This window comes from Eptesicus fuscus, chromosome 3 (genome assembly GCF_027574615.1).
Source record: "Eptesicus fuscus isolate TK198812 chromosome 3, DD_ASM_mEF_20220401, whole genome shotgun sequence".
NCBI classification, from domain to species: Eukaryota; Metazoa; Chordata; class Mammalia; order Chiroptera; family Vespertilionidae; genus Eptesicus; species Eptesicus fuscus.
The window spans coordinates 50,771,535-50,794,078 of NC_072475.1; the positions used below are offsets into that span (position 1 = coordinate 50,771,535).

At 40.1% G+C, this 22,544-nt stretch overlaps 2 protein-coding genes across 2 annotated transcripts in view; one reads left to right on the plus strand and one right to left on the minus strand.

Moving 5' to 3' along the window:
• PLAAT1 (phospholipase A and acyltransferase 1) overlaps nucleotides 1–21,631 on the plus strand; it is a 58,772-nt gene extending 37,141 nt beyond the window's left edge. The window contains exon 4 of the mRNA XM_054713833.1: nucleotides 21,512–21,631. Coding sequence (XP_054569808.1) covers nucleotides 21,512–21,613 — 102 coding nt within the window. The 3' untranslated portion in view covers nucleotides 21,614–21,631. The remainder of the gene's footprint in view (nucleotides 1–21,511) is intronic.
• Nucleotides 1–22,544, minus strand: part of ATP13A5 (ATPase 13A5) — a 98,912-nt gene that overhangs the window by 20,724 nt on the left and 55,644 nt on the right. Inside the window, exons 17-25 of the mRNA XM_008151610.3 lie at nucleotides 21,203–21,320; nucleotides 17,779–17,903; nucleotides 16,807–16,967; nucleotides 14,528–14,653; nucleotides 13,309–13,388; nucleotides 10,849–10,891; nucleotides 7,735–7,844; nucleotides 4,317–4,413; nucleotides 2,261–2,333 (exon numbers count right to left, since the gene is read on the minus strand). Of these exons, the coding sequence (XP_008149832.2) occupies nucleotides 2,261–2,333; nucleotides 4,317–4,413; nucleotides 7,735–7,844; nucleotides 10,849–10,891; nucleotides 13,309–13,388; nucleotides 14,528–14,653; nucleotides 16,807–16,967; nucleotides 17,779–17,903; nucleotides 21,203–21,320 (933 nt within the window). The remainder of the gene's footprint in view (nucleotides 1–2,260; nucleotides 2,334–4,316; nucleotides 4,414–7,734; nucleotides 7,845–10,848; nucleotides 10,892–13,308; nucleotides 13,389–14,527; nucleotides 14,654–16,806; nucleotides 16,968–17,778; nucleotides 17,904–21,202; nucleotides 21,321–22,544) is intronic.

Here is a 22,544-nt window from a genome sequence, read left to right on the forward strand (position 1 = left end):
CAGGTGGCCCGCAGGCCATAGTTTGAGGACGCCTGATTTAGGGTCATTTGCAAGGTGAATGAGTAGAAGTCAGATGAAAACAGTAAGAAAAGAAAGAATAAAGAGACAAGTTGGTTTCTTGGAAATAATGAACACAGCCTTGGGTGTTCTGGCCCTCCTCTGGGCCAGGTGCTTCTGAATTTCTGTTCTCAGATTTTTTTTAGAATTATATTCCTCTATTTTCTTGATCTAATTTGAGTATATCTTATTGAAGAGAACAAAGGTGTAGCAAGGACAAATTCCTTTCAAGAGGACTTCTAGGACTATTAGTGTCAAATTGGACTTCAAGGCATATATTATCTTAATTGACTTCCCTGACTTCTTCTTACTTTTCTGCTGGATTTTCCCTTTAATATACACAGGTGGGCAAAAGTAGGTCTACAGTTATTTGTATACAAAAAGACATGCAGGTTATGATTATTACAATAGCTTTATTAACTCAAAAGAATGTCACAATTCAACTGTAAACCTGCTTTTGCCCACTCCTGTATTATATCTTGTTTTATTAGGTGCCTTTGTGTGTTGATTCAAAATCTTGAAGAAACAAAGCAGGTGTATATACACACTCAAGTATATAAATAAATTAAATGTGTAATAGTATTGTCTTTTGTCTCATACTAACTCAAGCTTAAGGTCAAAACCATAACCTAGGAACTTGGACATGTAGGGGTCCTTGGTAAAAGTGATTTTACATTGATCATTTAATCGTCAATGACTCTCAACACCTGCAGATGAATGTCCACATTTCTCAGCCTGGTAGTCAAGACCCTGTGATCTGACCCAACTCACCTTTCAAATTTTATCTCTTGATATTTCTTTTCAAATGTCCTACAGTGTGGGTTAAATTGAAAAACTCATGCTCCATATTTATTTGCTCTCTCTTGCTCATGTTGTTTTGTTCTACTTTGTTTCCTTCTTTTAGTTAAAAAAAAATATTTGAAATCTATCCATCCTTCCTACCCTACCTAATAATAGAGTAATATGCAAATTGACCATACCTCCGCTACACCCATAAGCCACGCCCACCAGTCATGCCCACCAGCCAATCAGGAGCAAATATGCAAATAAACCCAACCAAGATGGCTACAGCCACAGAGAGCAGGAGGGAGGCTTGGGTTTCCCCAGCAATGGAGGAAGCCAAGCTTTCCGCCTGCCCTTGCCAGCCTAGGCCTCCACTCAAGGCTACAAAGTTTCAATTATAGAAGGTAAACAAATCCAAACAGAAATGGTGGCAGCCACGAAGCTGGAAAGAGCAGGAGGCAAGGGTTGCCCTCGGCAATGGAGGAAGCAAAGCTTTCCACTCACCCTGGCTTGCCCAGGCCTCCACTTAAGGCTACAAAGTTTCAATTATAGAAGATACATAAACCCCAACAGAAATGGCTGCTGCCACGGAGCAAGCAGAAGGCTTGGCTCCGCTCCAGGCTACAAAGTTTCAATTGTAGAAGATAAATAAACCCCAGATACCAGGCCATCTACTTGGGTCATGGGGGGGCGTGGCCAGCATGCAAAAGATTTAGGGTCATTTGCAAGGTGAATGAGTAGAAGTCAGATGAAATTCACACAGTTATTAATATCCTGCCCTGCCTGATGTTTTACCTGTTATTTTTCAAAACACTTTCATTGTTGAACAAGGGAAAAGAGATGACTACATCAATTCTTTTTCTTTACTCTGTTCAGGCAGTCACCTTTCTCTCTTATTGTTAGTATCGAACCTGAGTTCTTTGATAGGAAATACTGTATCAGTGTCATCTGCAAGGAAGGAAACGAGCAATAGCTGCTGTAAGTATACACCTTGCTTTTGAGAGAATTTCACAAGAATAAAATGCTAGCATTTGTTCTCACACATCAAAGACTAAGCAAGAATCTGGTTTCACGTCAACATGAAGCATAGTTGAATAATAGAAAGTGACCTTTGGGCTTTAAGGATTCCCTTTCTAGATTTCCTATACATTTTTCTATGCACAAGGCACAAGCCTACAAAGAACTCAGAATACATTGACAATTTTATGAGGCTAAAACCTATTTGCTTTCAGGATATTTAATGCCATGTCTGAAGACTTTAAGCCTCAATTTTCCCCCAGCACCACTTTCAAAAATATTTATAGGAAATGAGGTTTTAGTAGTTAAGATGCATCTTTTTCTGAAGCTCTTACTTGTGTGAACATGTCTAGAATGTCATGGATAAATACAAATAATACAGTTTATTTACTAAAGAGCTTACTTGTTAAACACACCATCAAGGTAATGGCTATATCTTGCACCATATACTGGTAATTCCCAAAGAGTTGCAGTTGCTGAAAAGTAAAGAAAAGTAGGTGTGACTATTGCTTCTGCCATTTTAGCATTTTATCATTTCTAACACTTTTTGAAAATAGTCAAGAAGCAACTATTATTTTTCTCTCCTCTTTAGGAAGAAAGTGACTTACCTTAGGTTTTTAGCATCTTATTGGAGAGAATGAAACCAGATCACTATTTTCCCAGTGTCTTACCTAATTCCATATTAGCAATGGGGGTGTGCCAGATGGGAAACACCCTCTTACTGGCCACAATAGCTCTGGCACCTATAGTGTCAGCCTGAACGGTTGAATTTTTAACATAATATATTGAAGCCTAAAAGTTCCCTGGGAATTTCAAACTTAAATTTTAAAGTCAAGGCCAAGAAATACTCAACAGGTCTCTCTCCATTTTTATTCATAGTTTGAGTTCACATCATAAGTGCTTGGGGGTTCATTCACTTTCACAAATTGAACAAGTGCTTCTAGCCCAAGTAAGCCCACTGCAAACTTCAGTCTGGTACACCTGCCTTTCTGAGATTTATATAGACACAGGGCTTCCTTTATGTTCACATTTATGGAGTTGAAGTATTTAAATAGGAGTCAACAGTCTCTTGGAACCTGCCTTGCAATATTCCTTCTGCAGACAGGTAGGTCTGTTTATCTGCCACACAGCTATTGAATGAGCACTACATTATAATCTGGCTCTGACTACTTTACAGATCAGATATGTGCAAATGAAAAACATTTCTGGCCTCTTAGAGGGTGAAAAGGTGCAGGTACTTGGGGGGGGACCTTCTAATTTAGGTCTAGACCATCAGAGTGGATGGATTCTGAATGGACTAGGGTTCCAACTCTATCCATGAGACTTGGGAACTGAAGTTCTGCTTCCCTATTTTTGAGAGGATGCAAATGGTTCAAAAGTGTCCCTCTCATCCTACAATTCTTCTTCTGTCTTCTTTGCGCTTCTCATATCTTTTGCCCTTATCTGCTCAGAATGGTAAAATGATATATATGCAGGGTGAGATGAAATAGGGAGGAATTTTTAAAAGCAGTTTCAGTTTTCATTCTAGGAGCAGCTTATATAGAATTACAGAGGGCTTTGGGAATCAGCCAGCCTAAGTTTCCAGAGGCAGATAAAGGCTTGGCAAAGGACAAGCTCTAATTTGTTCTTAGTAATAGAGTCAGAACTTGAATCTAGGCTTCCTGACTCCTAAGCCAAGTCTTGGTTCTATGCACCCAGTTGCCCCTTAGCCCTCTGTGTATGTGATCCTTGCTAGTGGTGGATGCCGGAGTCCTATGGCCCTTCATTCACCTCTCAGATGTCTCAGAAAAACAGCAGACTAATTCCTTCCCTGAAGTGGTCCCTAAACCTGTAGCCTCATTTTACTTTAGAACAAATTATGACTAAACTAATGAAATGTACTTTCAACCTGAACATATTTCTTCCATACAGTTAATTAATTCTTAAGTGTTTATTTTTATCATTTAATTTAGAAAGTCATTTTTTTAAAGAATTGCTCATCCTTTACTAATGGCACATCTAAATGTGTAATTTCTGGGCAGGTTCAGAAACAAAGTTCGGGCATGGAAGTTTTTCTAGCCTTTGAATTCTTCAAAGTCAAATTCAACAACTTCTATTTCTTTTTATCTCTTCTTAGTCTTTTGCCAAAAATATTCCACAGTTGGTGACTGATCCATTTCCTGCTGAGTTATATTTAGGCTGTTCTGAAGCTTTACTCATTATCCAATGGAAGAAATAGAGGCTTGAAGAGGTCAAGTGTCTCGAGAAAAACAACACTCCTACAAAACAGAGCCACATCTCTTTATTTCTAGCTCCATGTTTCATGCACAGCAATACTAAGTTCCCAGTTTATAGACATCTATTTTGAGATTGTCATTTATTTATAAAACATTAAATCCTGTGTAGGAGCTGCATCCCATCAAAAATAAGCCAGAGATGTAAACGCAATTAGAACTAGAAAAAATTATTTTAGTTCATACCCAATAGAGCAGTGATGTACCAATAAACTGGATTATTCCATACATGGTCAAGTATTTAAATACCCCAAAGGATGAAACCAGAGCAGCACGGCCTTCTCTGTTTAAGAAAAAATAAGAATACTGGTTATGCATTATACACATCTTCCATTCTCTTTTATATTTCAAAAGGAGTTTAATTTTTAATAGATATTGACATACATTCACTTAACCACTGGTTCATCCTCTCAACTATTTACTTAATTATTCACTCATTCATTCTCTCCTTTAATTATTACCTCACATTAATTCATAAACTCACCTTTATTTAGAGTTTATGAACCAGAATTATGCTAAGAGTCATAGAGGATATCAATAAATCAGGCTCAGTCTATATTTTCAACAAACTTTCAGTGAATTAGGTAGATTAACATGTACATTATAAATACAATACATTATGATACGGTGAAAAATGTCAAGCATTGACTTGACTGTGACTCATTGCACCCGAACAACACTTGCTTCCTGAGGACTGAACTGTGTATGCCTCAGAGTCCCTTAGAGACATAAAGCTAAAGTACCGGGGCTCTCATATTTTAGGAAGTGTGGATGGGACTCCAATATCTGAGATAAAATAGGTTTTGTTGGTTTCAATACACCACAAAGAACCCAGGGTAATAATCTGAGCTGGTGTGGAGATCAAAAGAGATCAAGACAAAGTGAAAATGGCAGCTTAAAAAGTAAATATTCCTTCCCTTTAAAAAATTCTGCTTGAGCTATTGCTCCTTTAACTGAGGCTTAGTGGGGCGATGGATTATGACAGGCTGAAGAAGACGAGGTGAGGTAGTGTACTAGGGGTGTGAGAACTTGGCAAACAACCCTTCCTGCAGCCTCCTCTTGTCTAGGCAGAAGCAAATCCACAAGTGAGGTAGCCCACATCCTCTTTGCTTCCAGATTCCAGTGACAGGGACACATACACTGCTCAGAGACTGTCAACAGAACAGGGACAGGGAAGGAACATCTAAAAGCTAAATAATAACCACCTTGCCTCAGGCAAATGAGAAGGGCCAGGAGGGAGATGGGCAAGATGCTGTGGGCAGCTCTTTTCCTCCAGGCTATGAGGCACCATTTGTTTTCAGCACAGAGAATGGGGCAGAAGACAAACTCAGAAGGGGAAAGCATGTGAAGCCTGGATCACCTTCTGACATAAACTTTGTGATTCCATCCTTTCTTTTCTGTAGTTGTGTATATTTTTTTTTAAAAAAAAATTAAGATGCAGACTCAAAGGCAAGTGCAAAAAACATTGCAGGTAAAGAATAAAGGATGTTTGCATGGACCTCCAGAATTACTGCTATTCCTAATCAGCATGAATCTTGAGCAGCTCATTCATTTATTTATGCATTCCACAAACAGTAATGAATGCTCTGATGCATCCAGCGTAGTGTGAGGCACAATGATAAGAAATGAATAAGGTAAAGGACTTGAACTACAACAACAGTGTTTCAAAAGGTAAAAATGTACCTCACGTCCCTCTGGAGGATGTTTGCTCCGGAATAAGCATGCATCAAGGAGAGCGAGGGTACAATGAGCCTAACAGAGCTGAACCACATCTAATTTTTATAAATCTATGAAATATAAAAGCAAATAGTTTCTACCCTGAAGTCTTACTAAACCATCTGCCACTAGAGAAATCTTGCATCCTGACTTGTAATTTAAACCGGTATATTGCATTCATAAATGCATCAGGCCACATGCATAAGAAAGAACACCTGAAGTTCAAATACCACTGCCTTTTGGTGGACCAACCAGGCACCCTGTGCAAGCATCCTGGAGTTTAAACTCCCTATGCGAGGTCTCCACACCTGGCACTCCAGCTTCACCTCCACAACTCCCACATGAGAATCCGCACAGCACAATTAGACTATTGGGCCCCTGCACTCTCCAATTAAAACCCTATTTCTAAATATGGCTCTCCATTTCCCCCACCTGGAATCCCCTCCCAGCTCCTTTCTGTTCACAGATATCCTGTCCATCCTTTAAGTGGTAGCTCTCCTGCTGAAGCCTTCCCTCTGGCTAGAGCTATCATATTAAACTTCTGGGAAAGTTACTGTATTGTTGGATGTTAATTTATTTAAAGTTAATTTACTGAGCACCTCTCACTTATCATGAAGAAGTTCCTCTGTTTTGTGATGATTTCTCCATCTATCTATATTCTTCACTGGGATGTAAGTTCTCCAGGGCAAGGTTTTGTCTCATTCTTAATCCCACATATTTCCAAACACAGTATTTAAAAAGAGCTCCAGGAGCTGTGTTGATGATGGAAAGCATGAATGAGGGCAAGGGTCCTGAGCATTCTCATTTTGTAGTCGCCATGACATGAATGAGTGAGGCACTAGAAGTAGCAAGAAAAAGGCTTAGAGAGAGTCTCCAAAAGCAGTGAAACATGATGCCTGGTTGGCTAGGAGTGAAGAAAGAGTAGAAGGAACTTTGAGCTTCTGAGCCTGGATGAGGGACTCTAAGAACCAAATTGTCCTCAGAATCAGGGAATCTGTGAGTTAGGAAGAGGAGGCAGGGAGGTGATGATGTTTGAGACTGTGGAAGGACACAGGTGCAGCAACCCAGTGTTCAGGGAGATGCATCCAGCTGTCTTCCTGACATGCAGCCAGACACGGGCATGGAATTTCTAGCCTGGAACCTTTAGGTGAGTGATTCCTGCCAGCAGCTGCTCATTCAGATGCACCAAGGGACATGACAGAGAACTTCCTGGTGCATATCTCAAGATTTGATGATGTCTTCAAGGCTATTGATGTGAAGGTTACCTAAAGTTACCCCACAACAGGAGAATAAGACTTATGAACAAATATAGAACCTATTGTATTATTCTTAACTACACTTAAAATATGAGTAAAGACATTAGAAATGAGCAGAGGCAAGGGAAAATAAACAGTTTTTCATTCCTTCCCCTCCCTAACTATTGCCAATCAATTGTAAAAGTCTTTTATGAAATCATTTTGGATGTTCACTAATTTTTTGTGTGTGTGGAGGAGGGACATAACACTATTTGGGGAAGCTATCTAATGGAATATTCCCTTTCTGCTTCCTCACCCTGTCAACTGCTGAGAGAAAAGTTCCAGTAAGTTCCCAATGTACAACATAAAGGAAAGGAGAAATAAGAAAAGCAATTACTTTTTAAATACCAACTCTAGCTTTCAGCTCTCCACATGACACAGCCATTTATCCTTTAAGGCTCAGCAAAAGTCACCTTTTTGTGGCTTTTACCAGCATTCTCAAGCAGCACTAAAGGCTCCCTTGCTTGGTGATCCAGTAGCACTTTACCCATACCTCTGTTGTGACAATTATCACTAAATTATAGTTGAATTCTGCCTAGAGCCAGACTCTGAGCCTATCGGTCATGGGGGTGCAAAAGGAAGAAGTGGCTTACTTGATGAGATGAGGCACACACTCGATGTTGGCTGTTTTTGAGGTGAAAGGTGAAGCTACAGATGCCTCCTGCTCTGACAAGGAAATACCCGCATGAGCCATTTTCAAAGCCTGGAATGACAAATCCATGTTACACCCATGACTCCTCAGGCCAGGCTTTAACTACTTAAACACCATTAGGCTATTCTTAACATTATAAAGTTTATAACATTGCACCCTTCCACCCCTAGATTTCTGATTATGTTGTCCCTTCCCCCGGGATATCCTTTCTCCCCTGATCTATTAAGTCACCAACTGAAGAGATGCCAATTAAACAATGATTCAGAGGAAGAATAATGGAGTGTATGTGTGTGTGTGTGTGTGTGTGTGCACTCTCATGTATGTGTGTGTATGTCTGTATATTGGTTGTGGGATATAGACATAATAAATAAATAGGAGTAGTCATTCAAGAAATCTATTAAAAAGATGACAGCATTTGGATAGACATTTATTATCACAATTCTTATACTTAGCAGGTCATCTTGATGAACAATAGAAAAATAAATCCAAACCCCACCATTCCCTAGGCTTCCTGACCAGCCAACTAGCTAACTGTTGGAATAAAATATGGGGCATACAGCATCTTCCCTGGACATAGGAACTAGATCACACTCATCAATGACTCATAACAGTACGTGTGTTGCCTCATTGAAATGAAGACTAATTCATTTCTCATCAAGACTGAAAACTGTTCACAGAAACAGACTCAGAGACACAGAGAAAAAACTGATAGCTGCCAGATGGGGGAGGAGTGCTGTGTGAAAATGGTAAAGGGATGAAGATGTACAAATTGGTAGTTACAAAATAGTCATGGGGATGTAAAGTACAGCATATGGAATATAATAAATAATATTGCAATAACTAGGTATGGTGTCAGATAGGTACTGGAATTATTAGGGTGATCACTTAGTAAATTATATAAATGTCTAATCACTGGGTTGTACACCTGAAACTAACCTGAAAATAATATGGCATGCCAACTCAGATTGAAAAATAAGAAAAAGAAACATTGTATTTCTAAGAGTAATTATAAACATATCAAATGAAAACACTAAAAAAGAAAATAAAAAAAAGATTGAGCTCTGGCCAGGTGGCTCAGTTGGTTGGAGTGTCCTCTCATGCACCAAAAGGTTTGATTCCTGGTCAAGGCACTTAACTGGGATGTGGGTTCGATTTCCAATCGGGGAGCATTGGGGAGCCAACTCATTTCTCTCATGAATGTTTTCTCTCTCTCTCTCTTCTCTTCTCTCTAAAAATCAATAAGCATATCCTTGGGTGAGGATAATAATAGTAACAATAAAATTTTTTAGAAGATAGAACTTTTCAGAAGGTACACAGAGCAGTGACCAATAAGGAGGCCAGGAAGCCCTTGATCCTACTGGAATGTGTGGGCATAAAGTAAGATTGTGTATTTCTGCTGCTCTATAGAACTACAAAGTACCTGGATACTATGACCAGTACATACTAAATTCATGGTCAATAAATATTAAAATATTTCCTTCTTCCTCTCTGCTCTCTTAGTATTTTGCATCTCTATCATATAATTTAGTACCATCTTCTTTGTGTTAGGGTTATTTTTATGCATGATTCTTTCCCCCAACAGACAATTAACTCTTTAGGGGTAAGCGCTTTATCCCTTTTAGCACTTGATTTCTTTGTTTCATCTAATCACATAATTAATGAGACTAGGCACTCATTTTAAATTTTGAAGAGTGGATTAAATACTAGTTTCTCATGAAGTATAAGGCAGAAAAATTCATAATAGTTCTCTAAGTATGAACATGGTTTTACACAGAACTTTGAAGAAAACACTTAAGAGAGAAGTAAAAGAAATACCCAGATCTTAAGTATCTAATAGGCTTTGAAAATACAAAGCAATCCTCTTCACTTCTTGTCCCACACATTAGCTACTAAAATATTTTCTTGCATAAATCTTCCAGGTAGAGTATTACTTCAACCATGTCTTTAAAACTAATATTATAAAACATGTACTGCCTTCTATTGTGTATGAGAAGTAATCTGCTGAGAATCATTAAATTTAGGTTTTGTTATCGTGTGTAACAACTGAATAGTTTGTTCTAAAAACACACAGAAATTGTTAAATATTTTGCTTATCTTGGTTCAGTCATCAATTTATATGAACACTGAAGCCAATAAATCAAAAAAAGGCTGATGCTTGGAAGGGCAGCGACAGAAAAATTGAGAAAGATTACTAAGAGCAAAGATGTGTTATTAGAGACCAAGGTTAAGATCATCCATATCCTCATATGCCCAGTTACCATGTCAGATACAAAAGTTGGGCAGTTAACAGGGCTGATAAGAAAAAATGGATTCATTTGAAATATGGTGTTGGAGGAGAGCTCTACAGACACCCTGGACTGCCTGAAAGATGAACAAATGGAGCACATTAAGGCTGAAACATTGCTGGAGGCGAAAATGACAAAACCGAAGCTGTCCCATTTCAGGCACATCATGAGAAGGCAAGGCTCTTTGGAAAAAAACAATAATGTTGGGGAAAATAGAAAGCAGCAGGGAGAGAGGAAGACAAGTATGAGATGGATTGACCCCATAAGAATAGACCTAAGCGTGACTCCCATGAGCTGAGCAGGGCTACTGAGGACAGGACATTATAGACATCACATATTCATAGGGTCACCCAGAGTCAGTGCTGACTCAACAGCAGGAAACGCACAATTTCATCGAGTGTAAAAATTTGGAGGTAAAATAAACTTTAAAAAACTAACCCTGAAACAGAAGTTTTGCAGGAATAATGCAATTTGCACATAATTCAAAATCTTTAAGCATTAGTTTCAAGCTTTTCCTTCACTGAGGATTTACCAGCTGTGTGATTTGGGGTAAAAAAAGAATTCACTTCCCTGGACTCATTTTCTTATTGATAACATGAGAGATTTAAACCAGCTAGTCTTGTAATGTCCCTCTCCGTCTGAAATCGGGGAATCACAAATAATCAAGTGATTGTGGCAGAAGGGTGAAGAAACAGACTCCAGGGGACTGTGGGTTTTTTAAGAGGGATATTAGTAAACTGCCTGCATTAGCAGAAGTAGTTACTACTCACCCCACAGTCATTGGCTCCATCTCCACACATGCCCACATAATAACTGCAGGGGAAAGTAAGAAATATTAATAACAACGCCTCACTTGAATCATTTCTATCATACATAAATAACTCAAATGCAATGTGTGGCAGAGGAGAGAGAGAGAGAGAGAGAGAGAGAGAGAGAGAGAGAGACCCGAAGACATGTGGAATCAGGCTTCAAGAAAACAAGATAAATATCTCCAGATAAATGAGGCTATTGTATTAATTAAATTGTTTCCATCAACCATATGAAAATGGTAGTGATATTGCAGGGATGTCTACAAAGATTATCACATATTTCAAAAGAAGTCTTGCTTTATTATAACCACCAAGGTGAAGTTTAAGGGTGCACAGTCATAATCATAGCACTTGCCAACAGAACCTAATGAATAGATCATGACCTAATCCATCCATGTTTTGGTTGCTAACTGCTGCTGAGAGTTTAGAGTGAGGGCAGCTGGATGAGAAACATTTGGGAAATAGTTTAACAGATATAACTGGAGCTAGATACACATACTCTTGAAGCATCTTGGAGTAAAAATGAGATAATATGTTCCCATTATAACACCTTGGTGTGCAAACACAATGATCCTATATAATAAAAGTGTACTATGCAAATCGACCGAACGCCGGAACAACCGGTCAGTGGGGGACATGGCCAGCGAGCAGGTGTCACCAGGCCAGACAAGGCACATGCCAGCAGGCAGAGGGAGGGGACGGTGATGGGGTGGGAGGGAGGGCAGCAGCAACCAGCAGCGGCGGGGCAATGGGGGCTGGTGCCATCCCCTGATTGTCCACCTGGTTGCCTCCTGTAGAGGGAGGCCACAAGCAGCAGTAGCAGCAGGGCGATTTGGGGCAGGGCTGCCCAACACCATCCCCAGATAGGCCTGCTGGGGTTGCCTCCCACAGAGGGAGGCCACCAGTGGCCATGGCGCAATCCGGGGTGGGGCCAGCCACTCGCTGCCCATGCCATCTTGATCGGCCCTCCAGTCACCTTCCACAGAGGGAGGCCAGACTTCGGCTTAGGCCCACTCCCTGCTCCACTAAGCCATCAGAAGGAAATCCCCCAAGGGGTCCTTGATTGGAGAGGGTGCAGGCTGGGCTGAGGGAACACCCCTCCCTTGTGCACGAATTTCATGCATCGGGCCACTAGTATAAAATAAAAGAGTAAATATCAAAGCTGTTGCCAAAGAAAAAGGAATTTCTGATTCAAGACATACTCTGTCTTCTATTATAAATAAACTAGAAGCCCAGTGCACAAATTCATGCACCAGTGGGGTCCCTCAGCCTAGCCTGTGGGATCGGGCTGAAACTTGCTCTCCAACATCCCCCAAGGGGTCCTGAATTGCGAGAGGGCACAGGCCAGGCTGAGGGACCCCACTGGTGCATGATTGGGGCTGGGGAGAGATGTGGGAGGTTGGCCAGCTGGGCCACAGGAGGTTGGCCGAGGGGCCGCAGGAGGGTCTAGGGCATGTCCAGCCCATCTTGCTCAGTCCTGATCAGCCGAACCCAGCAGCAAGCTAACCTACCGGTCGGAGCATCTGCCCCTGGTGGTCAGTACATGTCATAGCGAGTGGTTGAGTGGCCTTAGCATATCATCAGTATTTTTTTTTTTTGCTTTGATTGGTTGAATGGATGACTAGATGACCGGACACTTAGCATATTAGTCTTTTATTATATAGGATAATACATTATAGGTATTGATTAATGACACCAATATTAAAAGCTCAGCAATAACTTGTCAAAAAGAAAAACCACATGAAATAACCAAATCAATACAAGGAAAAATAAAGGTTTTAGAGATTTCCCTTATTATTAGTTATAAAGAAATGAACACAAATTGTCAAAAGTAAACAAAATCATATTTGGCTAATGCAAATGAAAATCACCTGATCATGTACATTTCATAACTATGTACATTTGGTGAAAATTATTTCCTTTCTTCAGCCTTAAAATACATCTCTGGTCTCTGTCACACAAGGAATTTTACATATTCTAGTGTCCCCTGAATTCAGAAAGATAATTCAGACAACCTTATGCACATTGCCAATGATAAAGGCATGAAAAAGAAAATCAGAAAATTGAGTCTACAGCTCATTCTGAAACTGCATCTATATATTCCCGAATTGATTTTTTCCTTAGGGAAATATAGCTTTTTAGTTTTAAGCATTGAAGTTGGCAAAATTTCTCAGGCATTTCATGAGGGTAAAACTACTTTCATCAGCCAATCTATGTATATAAAAGGTTAAGTATCTTTCCCACTGTCTGATCGGTTGCTATGATGTGCACTGACCACAAGGGGGCAGACACTCATCTGAGCATATGTGGATGTCTGACCCACAGAACTACAAAATAATAAATAGTGTCATTCTAAGTTTTGGGGTAATTTGTTACACAATAGATAATGAATACACTATCCTTTCATGCAATAACACCTACTTTAATTTCTGAAATTCTTCAACAAGGCTTGATTTTTGCCCAGGAGACATTCTTGCAAAAATGGTTCCATTCACCAGAATCTAAAGAGAAAAACAACTTTTGCAATAAGCTTAGAAAGAAGAACACTTCCACATAAAAGGACAGCCCTGAAAAATCATTTCTGGCCACTGTTTGAATATAGCATTGGGTTGTGGTCATTAGACCAAATGTCAGGAAAGGGAATAAGGGGATTTGATGCTTTAATATGTTACTTTCATTCTCAGTCCTCCATCACAACTCTATTAATTCTTTCCAGGCCATTTTCCCCACATGGGTTAACCTCTAATTAATTATAATAACTAAGAAGCAGCAGAGCATGTGGGATAAGAGTGCTTAAGGAAATTCAGGGTGCTTGTTGTTGTTGTATTTTGTGTGTGTTTTTTGTTTGTTTTTTACTGAACTCTGTCTCCACACTTTTAGCATAGACAGAGAAAGGAGCAATAAATCTAGAGTTGAGAAATAAGCTCCTATTTTTAGCTCTGTCCCAATTAGCTGCACAAACCACCAACAAGTGACTTAACTCTCTGAGTCTCAACTTTCCCATCTCCACAATGAGGAATTGGACTGACGGCTTTCTGGAAGCCTTTGGGGACTAGATTCTATGGTCCCGGACTGGGAAGATGACAGAATTTCAAGACATGGTGAACAGATGGCTGCTGCCCTGGGCTTGTGCTCCACTTATCTCCTTCACACTGACAGCACAGCCCTGCACAGCACTATTTTAAAATAGACACACACAGGACAAGATAACAAATGATTTTGAAAATAAACCATGGGGCTTTTGTTTCCTCATGTTGTAATTCAAGAATACAGGCAGGAAGGGGAATAGAGCTTATCATGACATGAGTTGGTAGCTTTCAGAGAGAAGCTGACCCACAAAATAGGAATGTGTCTGTAACTATCCAGAGGGTCTCCTTGCTGGGGAAGGAGGGACGAGGGAAGCTGGGATTGGACTGGGGCGACAGGCTCTACCAGAACTCAAAACACCCAGAGGAGGTCATGAGCATGTGGAGGACTGGGTGGATGTGGGCAGGGCCAGGAAACTCCGGTGCCCCTTTGGGGACACTTATTCTCTAGCTCTGAGACAATCTCAGTGATGTCACCTTCACTACTCCATTCCCCTTTTATGCCTCACTAATTTGAGGAGGAAAACAAAACACTTCATTTCTCCAGTACTCACTTTTGGAAGCAAGCTGTTGAAATGCTGAAATAGCACTTGGTATGATTTCCCACTCATTGCAAAATGATAACAGTTCCCTTGTTCTTCAGGAAGCACTGAACTGTTTCCAATGTTAATGTAGGTTTCCTAAAATCAAAAGGCATCATTTCCATGTGAGCTCTTAAAGGATCCCTCTGCTTTCTTATGTTTTCTGGAAGGAAGTATATTCATGTTTTATAACCATGTGAGGCTCAGAAAACACTTAATGTATAATTTGCCCATGGAACTTACACTTCTATGGCGAAAACCCTCAGAATGTCTCCCAAAATAATATATGAACATGCGATACTTTGACAACATGATGCTCTGGATCCTGTCCTAGGAGATAATATGTGTGATGTCATTTTACCTACGAAATTATTCTGAGGTACCAGTCAGTGATTCCAAGAAGAACAGGAAGATTCTTCTCTCCTCTTCCTTCTTCCCATCTTGCAACCTTTTATTTCCTAAGATAACTTATGATTCATTCCTTCAAAAATAATTTTAGTCTACACTGTAAAATTCTTCTCTTAGCCCCTGACCTCTCCCCACCAAGGAAGGTGCCCGGATCTTCCACATCTTATTTTCCACTGCAAAAGCACTACTCCTTTTCTGAAACCCTTTCCCCCTGTCCTTCACCTGTCAATGTCCCCCCTCCCCCACTGGAGAGCATCTGATGAATGCACATGCACACCTCATGCCAATAGGTGATAACGGTTTTTCATGTGACATTTCTCAGAGGGCCTTACATTTACATAGGGCTCTAAAATTCAAATAGTGTGAAAGGTGAGAAAATTTTATTCATTAGAGGTATTCATCTTAGGGAAAGCATTGTACTTGGAAGAAAAAACATTTTGACGTGCCAAATTGGAAGGCAAAGTGCATCCCCTTCCAACCCTCATTGTGAACCAGCCAACAAAAGGACGTGCTCTGAAGTATACCACTTGAGGCAAGGACATGACTCCTTTTGCTTTTACTAGACTGTGGGGAGAGAAAGTGTGGTGATGGGGATCCAGGGAGAGGAGGAAAACCTGAGGCTGTGAAGTGACTTCTTCCAGCAATGAACAAAACGAACGGGTAGTGTGAGTGGACTGTTTGTTAAAAATTAGTGAGGACCTGAGTATCGTCACACAGTGAAATTGAGGCAATATAAATTGATGTAGAACTCTGCGGAAAGCATAGAGAAAGCTGTCATCTTTCACTGCCCATGCAATGGGGTCATTTTTACACAGCAGGAGCAGGGCCACTCTGTTCAGTGGTGCAATTTGTCTATTGAACAAAGGCCTACTCTACACTTAACAATCCAAAGGGCTGGTCAGCCTAGAAGAAGAGAGCATCTTTGTAATTTATCACCTGGAGGGCTATCTCTTTGAATTCACACAAAGAAAGGTGGTGCATTTAGTGATGGAATGTCAGGCTGCAACCATTTCCTTCACATGAAAAAGCTGTCCTGTCACAGGTACACAGGGACCTTACTCTCGAGAGAAGGCACCACCTGCCACCTGCATGTCACAGGTACAGCACAATCTAAATACCCATGATTTGGATGGAATCAAACAGACCCAAAATTTATATTCTGCTCTGTAACTTGCTAGTTGTATGTTTTGGATAAGCTTACCTCCTTAGGCCTCAGTTTTCTCACTTGTAAAATGAATAGTTTACTCAACTGTACAGGGCAGTGGTCGGCAAACCGTGGCTCATGAGCCACATGCGGCTCTTTGGCCCCTTGAGTTTGGCTCTTCCACAAAATACCACGTGCGGGCACACACACGTACAGTGCGATTGAAACTTCATGGCCCATGCGCAGAAGTCGGTTTTCCACCTGGGTGAGTCTATTTTGAAGAAGTGGCATTAGAACACTCAAGGGGCCAAAGAGCAGCATGTGGCTCACGAGCCGCGGTTTGCCGACCACTGGTATAGGGTAACTGTGAGGATTAAATGGGAATTATGGATGTAAACTGGTGATTTTCAACCATGACTGAACATTGGAAACACCAGGAGGAAGGGCTGATGCCAGCTCCCAGGCCAGGAGTTCTGATTTAATCAGTAGAGCCTTGGCATTGGCCGCCTAATCATCCTCCAGGTTATGTCTACATCTAGCTGGTGCTGGTGGAAATGCTAAATGCTTTGCAAACTGTAAAGCTCTGGACAGATGTGAGGATTATTACTGTGGTAACTTGTGATGACAAGAGAAGGCTGCCCAGGGCCAGCACTGTATCTATCAGCTCAGGCCACGGAAGGGCCTTTTAACGTTTGCTCACATTCTTCCCAGGTCCATTCTCTTGGTTCTCAACCAGCTGCCAGGTCACAGAAGCAGGAACAAACTCTTCTGGTTCATTGGCCTCAACGAGGATCACTTGGCTCCCTTGAGGGATCATTTCGGAGTTTTTTGCAACAGTAATAGCTGTCTGCAGGTTGTCACCTAGATGACAAAGGAAGTCAGTTTGCTTTATGTATAAACCTCTCAGCAATCAGAATTGAGGTCCCCCTCTTCTGAGTGTCCATACTACTTTGTTGGTGTTCTTTATCAGCATTTATTGCTTTCCGCCTTATTTTATCATCCTTTATCTTCCGTTCTGCCTCAGTCTGTCTGCCCCTAGTGGTCAACTGCTGTCTGCATTTCCTTCCCACCATAGTTAGCATTCTGGTATCCTGAATATTGCATATTTCCAAAACATGTACAAATGAATAAATAAGTGGTGGTCAATTTATGACTAATACAAGGAGACTGACAGCTCTTAGTGTTGGGGTAACATGGTCCAATCTGATAGCATAAAACCATCCCTGGGATCTGGATTCCAGTCAAGCAGAGAAAAGAACACTTAGTGCTAGGCCATGCTTCGATTTGATCATCAGGTGCCACACCTGTCACCACTGCCTTCAAGGACAGTCCAGGCGAGTCTCACACCCTTTACAAGGAGGTCTTATTGGGGTTATTGATGAAAACACATTCCTGTGTTTAAGCATTTACTGTGAATCCCTTAGCAATACACTGATTTTGGGTAGAAAGAGTGGGCATTAGACAAAGAAAACAAGATATAGTAAGTGCCTCCAAAACTCACAGCGGTGTTGGGGGAGCTACAAATGTTCCCAGGTATGACACTATACCACAGGGTGACAAACTTGACAGCAAAGCATCTTTCTTTCTGCCTCAATCATACGAACTCAGGTCACACGGTATTTTTCTTAAGCCCAGGAGACATTCAACTTATCAGGCCTCCAGACACACATACCTGTAATCATCACAGTCCTGATGCGGGCCTCTCTCAGTTCCTTCAAGACGGGTTTGGTTTCCTTTTTCAAGCGATTCTCCATTATGAGAAGTCCCAGAAATGTTAACTCTGACTCCACTTTCTCTCTGTGGATTCAGGAGAAAGTGAATATTAAGGCTTATTTATATAGTCTCAAGAGTTGGATTTATTTCTTCTTTCTAAAATTTCTAAGTTTTATCAATGTACTATGTGCTCATCTATATATATAAAAGGCTAATATGCAAAGTGTCCCCTCGGGAGTTCGACCAGGAGACTGGGAGTTTGCTAGCTCGCTATGATGTGTGCTGACCACCCGGGGGTGGCGTGGAATGAAGGGAGGCCCCAGCTGGCAGCCGGAAGGCCTCGATCGACCCTGATCACTGGCCAGGCCCAAGGACCCTACCTGTGCACAGATTTCATGTACCGGGCCTCTAGTGTTTAATAAATCAAAAAGAACCCAAAAAACTTACCATAAAAACCAAAAGACCATGTCTTCACACTGCCCTTCTGCTTCTCAGAGGCAGCAACCACTTTTATATCTTATAGCTGCCTTTAGTTTTCAACTCCATTTTTTAAAACAATATGATTATCTTCCAACTCTTCTGGGTTTTAAAAGTATTGTTAATCATTTATATTTTTAATTTCCAAGACCTTTTTGAGCTTAAAATAATTTCAATCTATTACACATGTGTTAAGACATACTGCATACAGGATACTATAGTAATAGTTGAATATGCTATTATTCATTTCAACTTCTATCTGTAACCTGATACATGATATCAGCCAAGGATTTGAATAGTTTTCAGAATTTGAAATTGGAGGCTTAGAAATATAATTCAAAGTTGGATGAGAACACTTCTATCTGGAGTAGAATATAAGTTGCTACATCCTTCCTTCAAAAGTCCGTTCACCAAATAACTACTTTATTTTAGATCTTATATTAGGCATTTTGGTGAATACTCAGATAAACAGATATAAATCCTGCCTTAGTAATCTCAGAAAATATTGTAAAAGAAAAGGTAACTTAATATAGAACTTGTTGAAGTCCCATCATTTAACTTAATTAATTTCCATTATAAATTGGATTACTATTTTCTCATTAACTGGAACTAAAAGGAAAATCCAAACATTTTCTCACTGATTAATTCTGGTTTTCATCCCTACTTTATAGCTCTTCCCCTTGTTCACCATTTCAGACACTTTGGCCTTTTTTGACTCTATAACATTTCTAGCAAAGTCCTGTATAAGGACCCTTGCGTCCACTATTCCTATTGCCTGCAAAGCTTTTCCTCTGGATAGCTGCATGCCTTGCTCCCTTACTTTACTCAAATCTCTGTCCAAAGCTTGCCTCCTCAGAGGACTTCCCTGATCACCCCATGGGAAAGGGTGTCCCCTGTCATTTTTAAAAAATACTCTCAACCTGCTCTATTTTTTCCCTCTGTGCATTTTTTACTACTTGATAATATTTATAGGTCTATTTTGTATACCTATATATTATCTATCTATCTATCTATCTATCTATATCTATATTTATATATATGCATATGTATATTTTATTATCTATTTTCCCCAATTAGAATTTAAGCTCATTAGGGCAAGGATTTTATTCTATTCACTTCTGAATCCTCAGTGCCTCGAAGAGCATCTCACACAGTCAAACTCAACAGAACACTGCTAAGCCAATAAAAGGGAAAACCTTGATCAAATATTTCTTCTGTTTTATAGCTTGTGTTTTATTTTCTAAGTCATCTCATAAAAGTCTTCTATCTCCTTTTCTGATGGCAGTTTCTTAGAAGTTTTTTATTTTCTAATTGGAAAACTCAGATAAATATGATTTGATTCTTAAAAATATCAAAAACCCTATCCCTTTGTCCTCTTTGAAAATAGTAACTAAATTCCAAGAAACATACTAGACTCCTGAAATTCTCTTAGAAAATCTGAGATGGCTAGAAATCTAGCACATTTTATCCTTATTTTTTTATTTTAGTATATTTAGAATAAAGTCTATCTCAGTAGCAGTTTTTAAATAAGAACATCACAGCTGTCTTTGTCTGTGGCAGCTGGGTGGTGGCTGCATTCCATGTCAAGCTACATAAATCTTCTTTTCACACATGATCTTAATGTTCGTTATTAAAATTTGTGTCTTGAAAAATTTTGCAATCCTGTGTGTGATGGGTCTTTATGCTTGCTCAAGAATAACTAACACCTTGAATGTTAAACCTGAGAGTGCCATTCATACATTGCAAAATGAGCTTTGTGGTTCTATTTAGAAGATTAAAATATCATGGCTGAAAGGCTCCTTAGGGACCATACAATCCTGCATTTTACAGATAGGAGAAGTTGACACTGTAAGAAAAGGGCAATGATTACTGATTATAGTAGAGTAGATAGACTTATGTTGTAAATACTAATGTTGAACCAAGAATATTCATATATTTTGTAGGGGAGCTAATTTTACATAAAAGTATATATCAGCCACACAATACCAAAGATAAGTGATACATAAATGATTCATTATTCAATTTTTCACAATATTTCTCTACTTCTTTGTCATAGACAATTCATAAACAGCCGTTAAAAATTGAGAAACATTTAAAAAGATTACAGATTATCCTCTAATGAGGACAATTCATCCCTGTAATGTAATTAAGGATACTGAATTCTATTTCATACTAGAGGCATGGTGCACGAATTTGTGCACGAGTGGGGTCCCTTGGCCTGGCTGGCAATTGGGTCAATGGGGGCTAATGGGGGCTGGCTGGCTGGAGGAGGAGGGTTTGTGGGAGGTTGACTGTGGGAATGCACTGACCACCAGGGGGCAGCTCCTGCATTGAGTGTCTGCCCCCTGGTGGTCATTGCATCATCATAGCAACCAGTCGACCAGTCATTCAGTCGACCCATTGTAAATATCGCTTAGGCTTTTATATATAGAGAGATATATATATATATATATATATATATATATAGATTAAAAATGCAGTTTGCACTCACTGCCTCTTCAGATCTGAGGGGGGTATATTGTTGGGCCCTGAAAGAAGCTAAGTCTAAATGATTCTGGAGAAGTTTCAAGGTGCCAACTGTCACTTTCCCTCAAATCTTTTGTAGGTAGTCCTCCCAAGTAACGTTGGTCATTTTTGGTGGGATGATGGAATTCAGGGCAGAGAGAATTTGCTACTAGCATCTGGGAGTTAGGACATCTCAACCACCAACCATGTTCTGCCACTAACCAGCACTGTGATCTAATCAAGTCCTCCCAGTATAGCTCACAGTCAGCCATCTCTGAATTAAGTTGCTGAATGAGATTGAGTCTTCATCACCAAGAACTTTCTTAATGATTTAAGCTGTCCATTCAGCTCCAGGGGATCCTTCACTTCATACACACAGAACTGATTTTTGAGTTTCTTACCTGGATAAACTCTCCACTTCTGAAAGCTTCCCCAGGCTCAAGGTTTTATGGGCAAGGGCAATGACACGGAAGCCTTTCATTGTGTAATTTCTCAGTTCCTGGGGGAAGTTCCTGGGCACTACCAGGAGAGAAAAAACAGGTAAATGCAAGGTCACATTGAAGGTCACCAAACTCCTAAGCAAGACTCTGGGATGCAGCCACTGTACCTTGTTTTAACCTCTACTCCATTAAAAATGCTTTGATAGAAAAACCACAGCTTCTAGTTAAAGGCCACAAACATTTCATAGTGTGTTCTTATTACTCTGACAGAAACAAACGCCAACGATGTTCTGGTCATCAACTAAGTGTCAAATACACTGGCTGGATTCAGTATGGACAGACCTCAGCACTATATCTCCCTGGATGAAATGAGAGAAATACCGATTCTCTAAATCAGGGGTCAGTGAACTACAGGCTAAATCTGGCCCATCGGATGTGTTTTGTTGTTGTTGTTGTTGTTGTTTTGTAAATAAAGTTTTATTGGAACACAGCCACACCCATTAGTTTCATTGTCTATGGCTGCTTTTAGGCTAGAATGGCAGGGGTGAGCAGTTGAGACAGAAACCATGTGGCTCACAAATCCTAAATTATTTAGTACCTGGCTCTTCTCAAAAATGTTTGTCAGTCTCTACTTTAGATAATGGATGACACAATGACAACATGTGTATTTTGACATGGTAATTATAACTAATGTTAGCATATTTATAAAACCTTTATGGTTTATAGTATGCCTGTAAAGGCATTAGAAAGAAGCACAGTATAATGGGAGGTGTAGCAACTTATGTAGCAAAACACTGACTTCCAGTCTCCACTCTATTACCATCTAGCTCTCTGACCTTGGGCATGTTAAGTCTCTCTTCTGCACCTGAATTTTACAATAGAAAAAAGGAGGGGGTTGTGGCTCTCTATGTACCCATTCAGCTCAGACTTACTGTGATTCTGAAGTAATCTTGCAGGTAGGTCTAATTTCAAAGAAGCTCCTACTTCTCTATTTCTTAAGTACAGGAGGGAAAAAAATCACTGAAGATGATATTAGCATTTGTAAAGGATGAGAGCTTAGAACAATAGGAATAATTGGAAGGGCTACCAGAAGAATAAGAGGTGGCAAGTGACACCAAACCTGACAGAGCAGGGTCAATAGTTACTGGTTAAAATGGCAAAGAGATACTTATATCTGTGTGGCTGAAAAAGTAGAAAGAAAAGTTTAGGTCATCAATCTATAAAGGATAGAGTTAATGAGAGCTATGAAGATCAAAATAAGAAAAAGGAGGTACTTCTAAGACACAAAAGACTCCAAGTATAG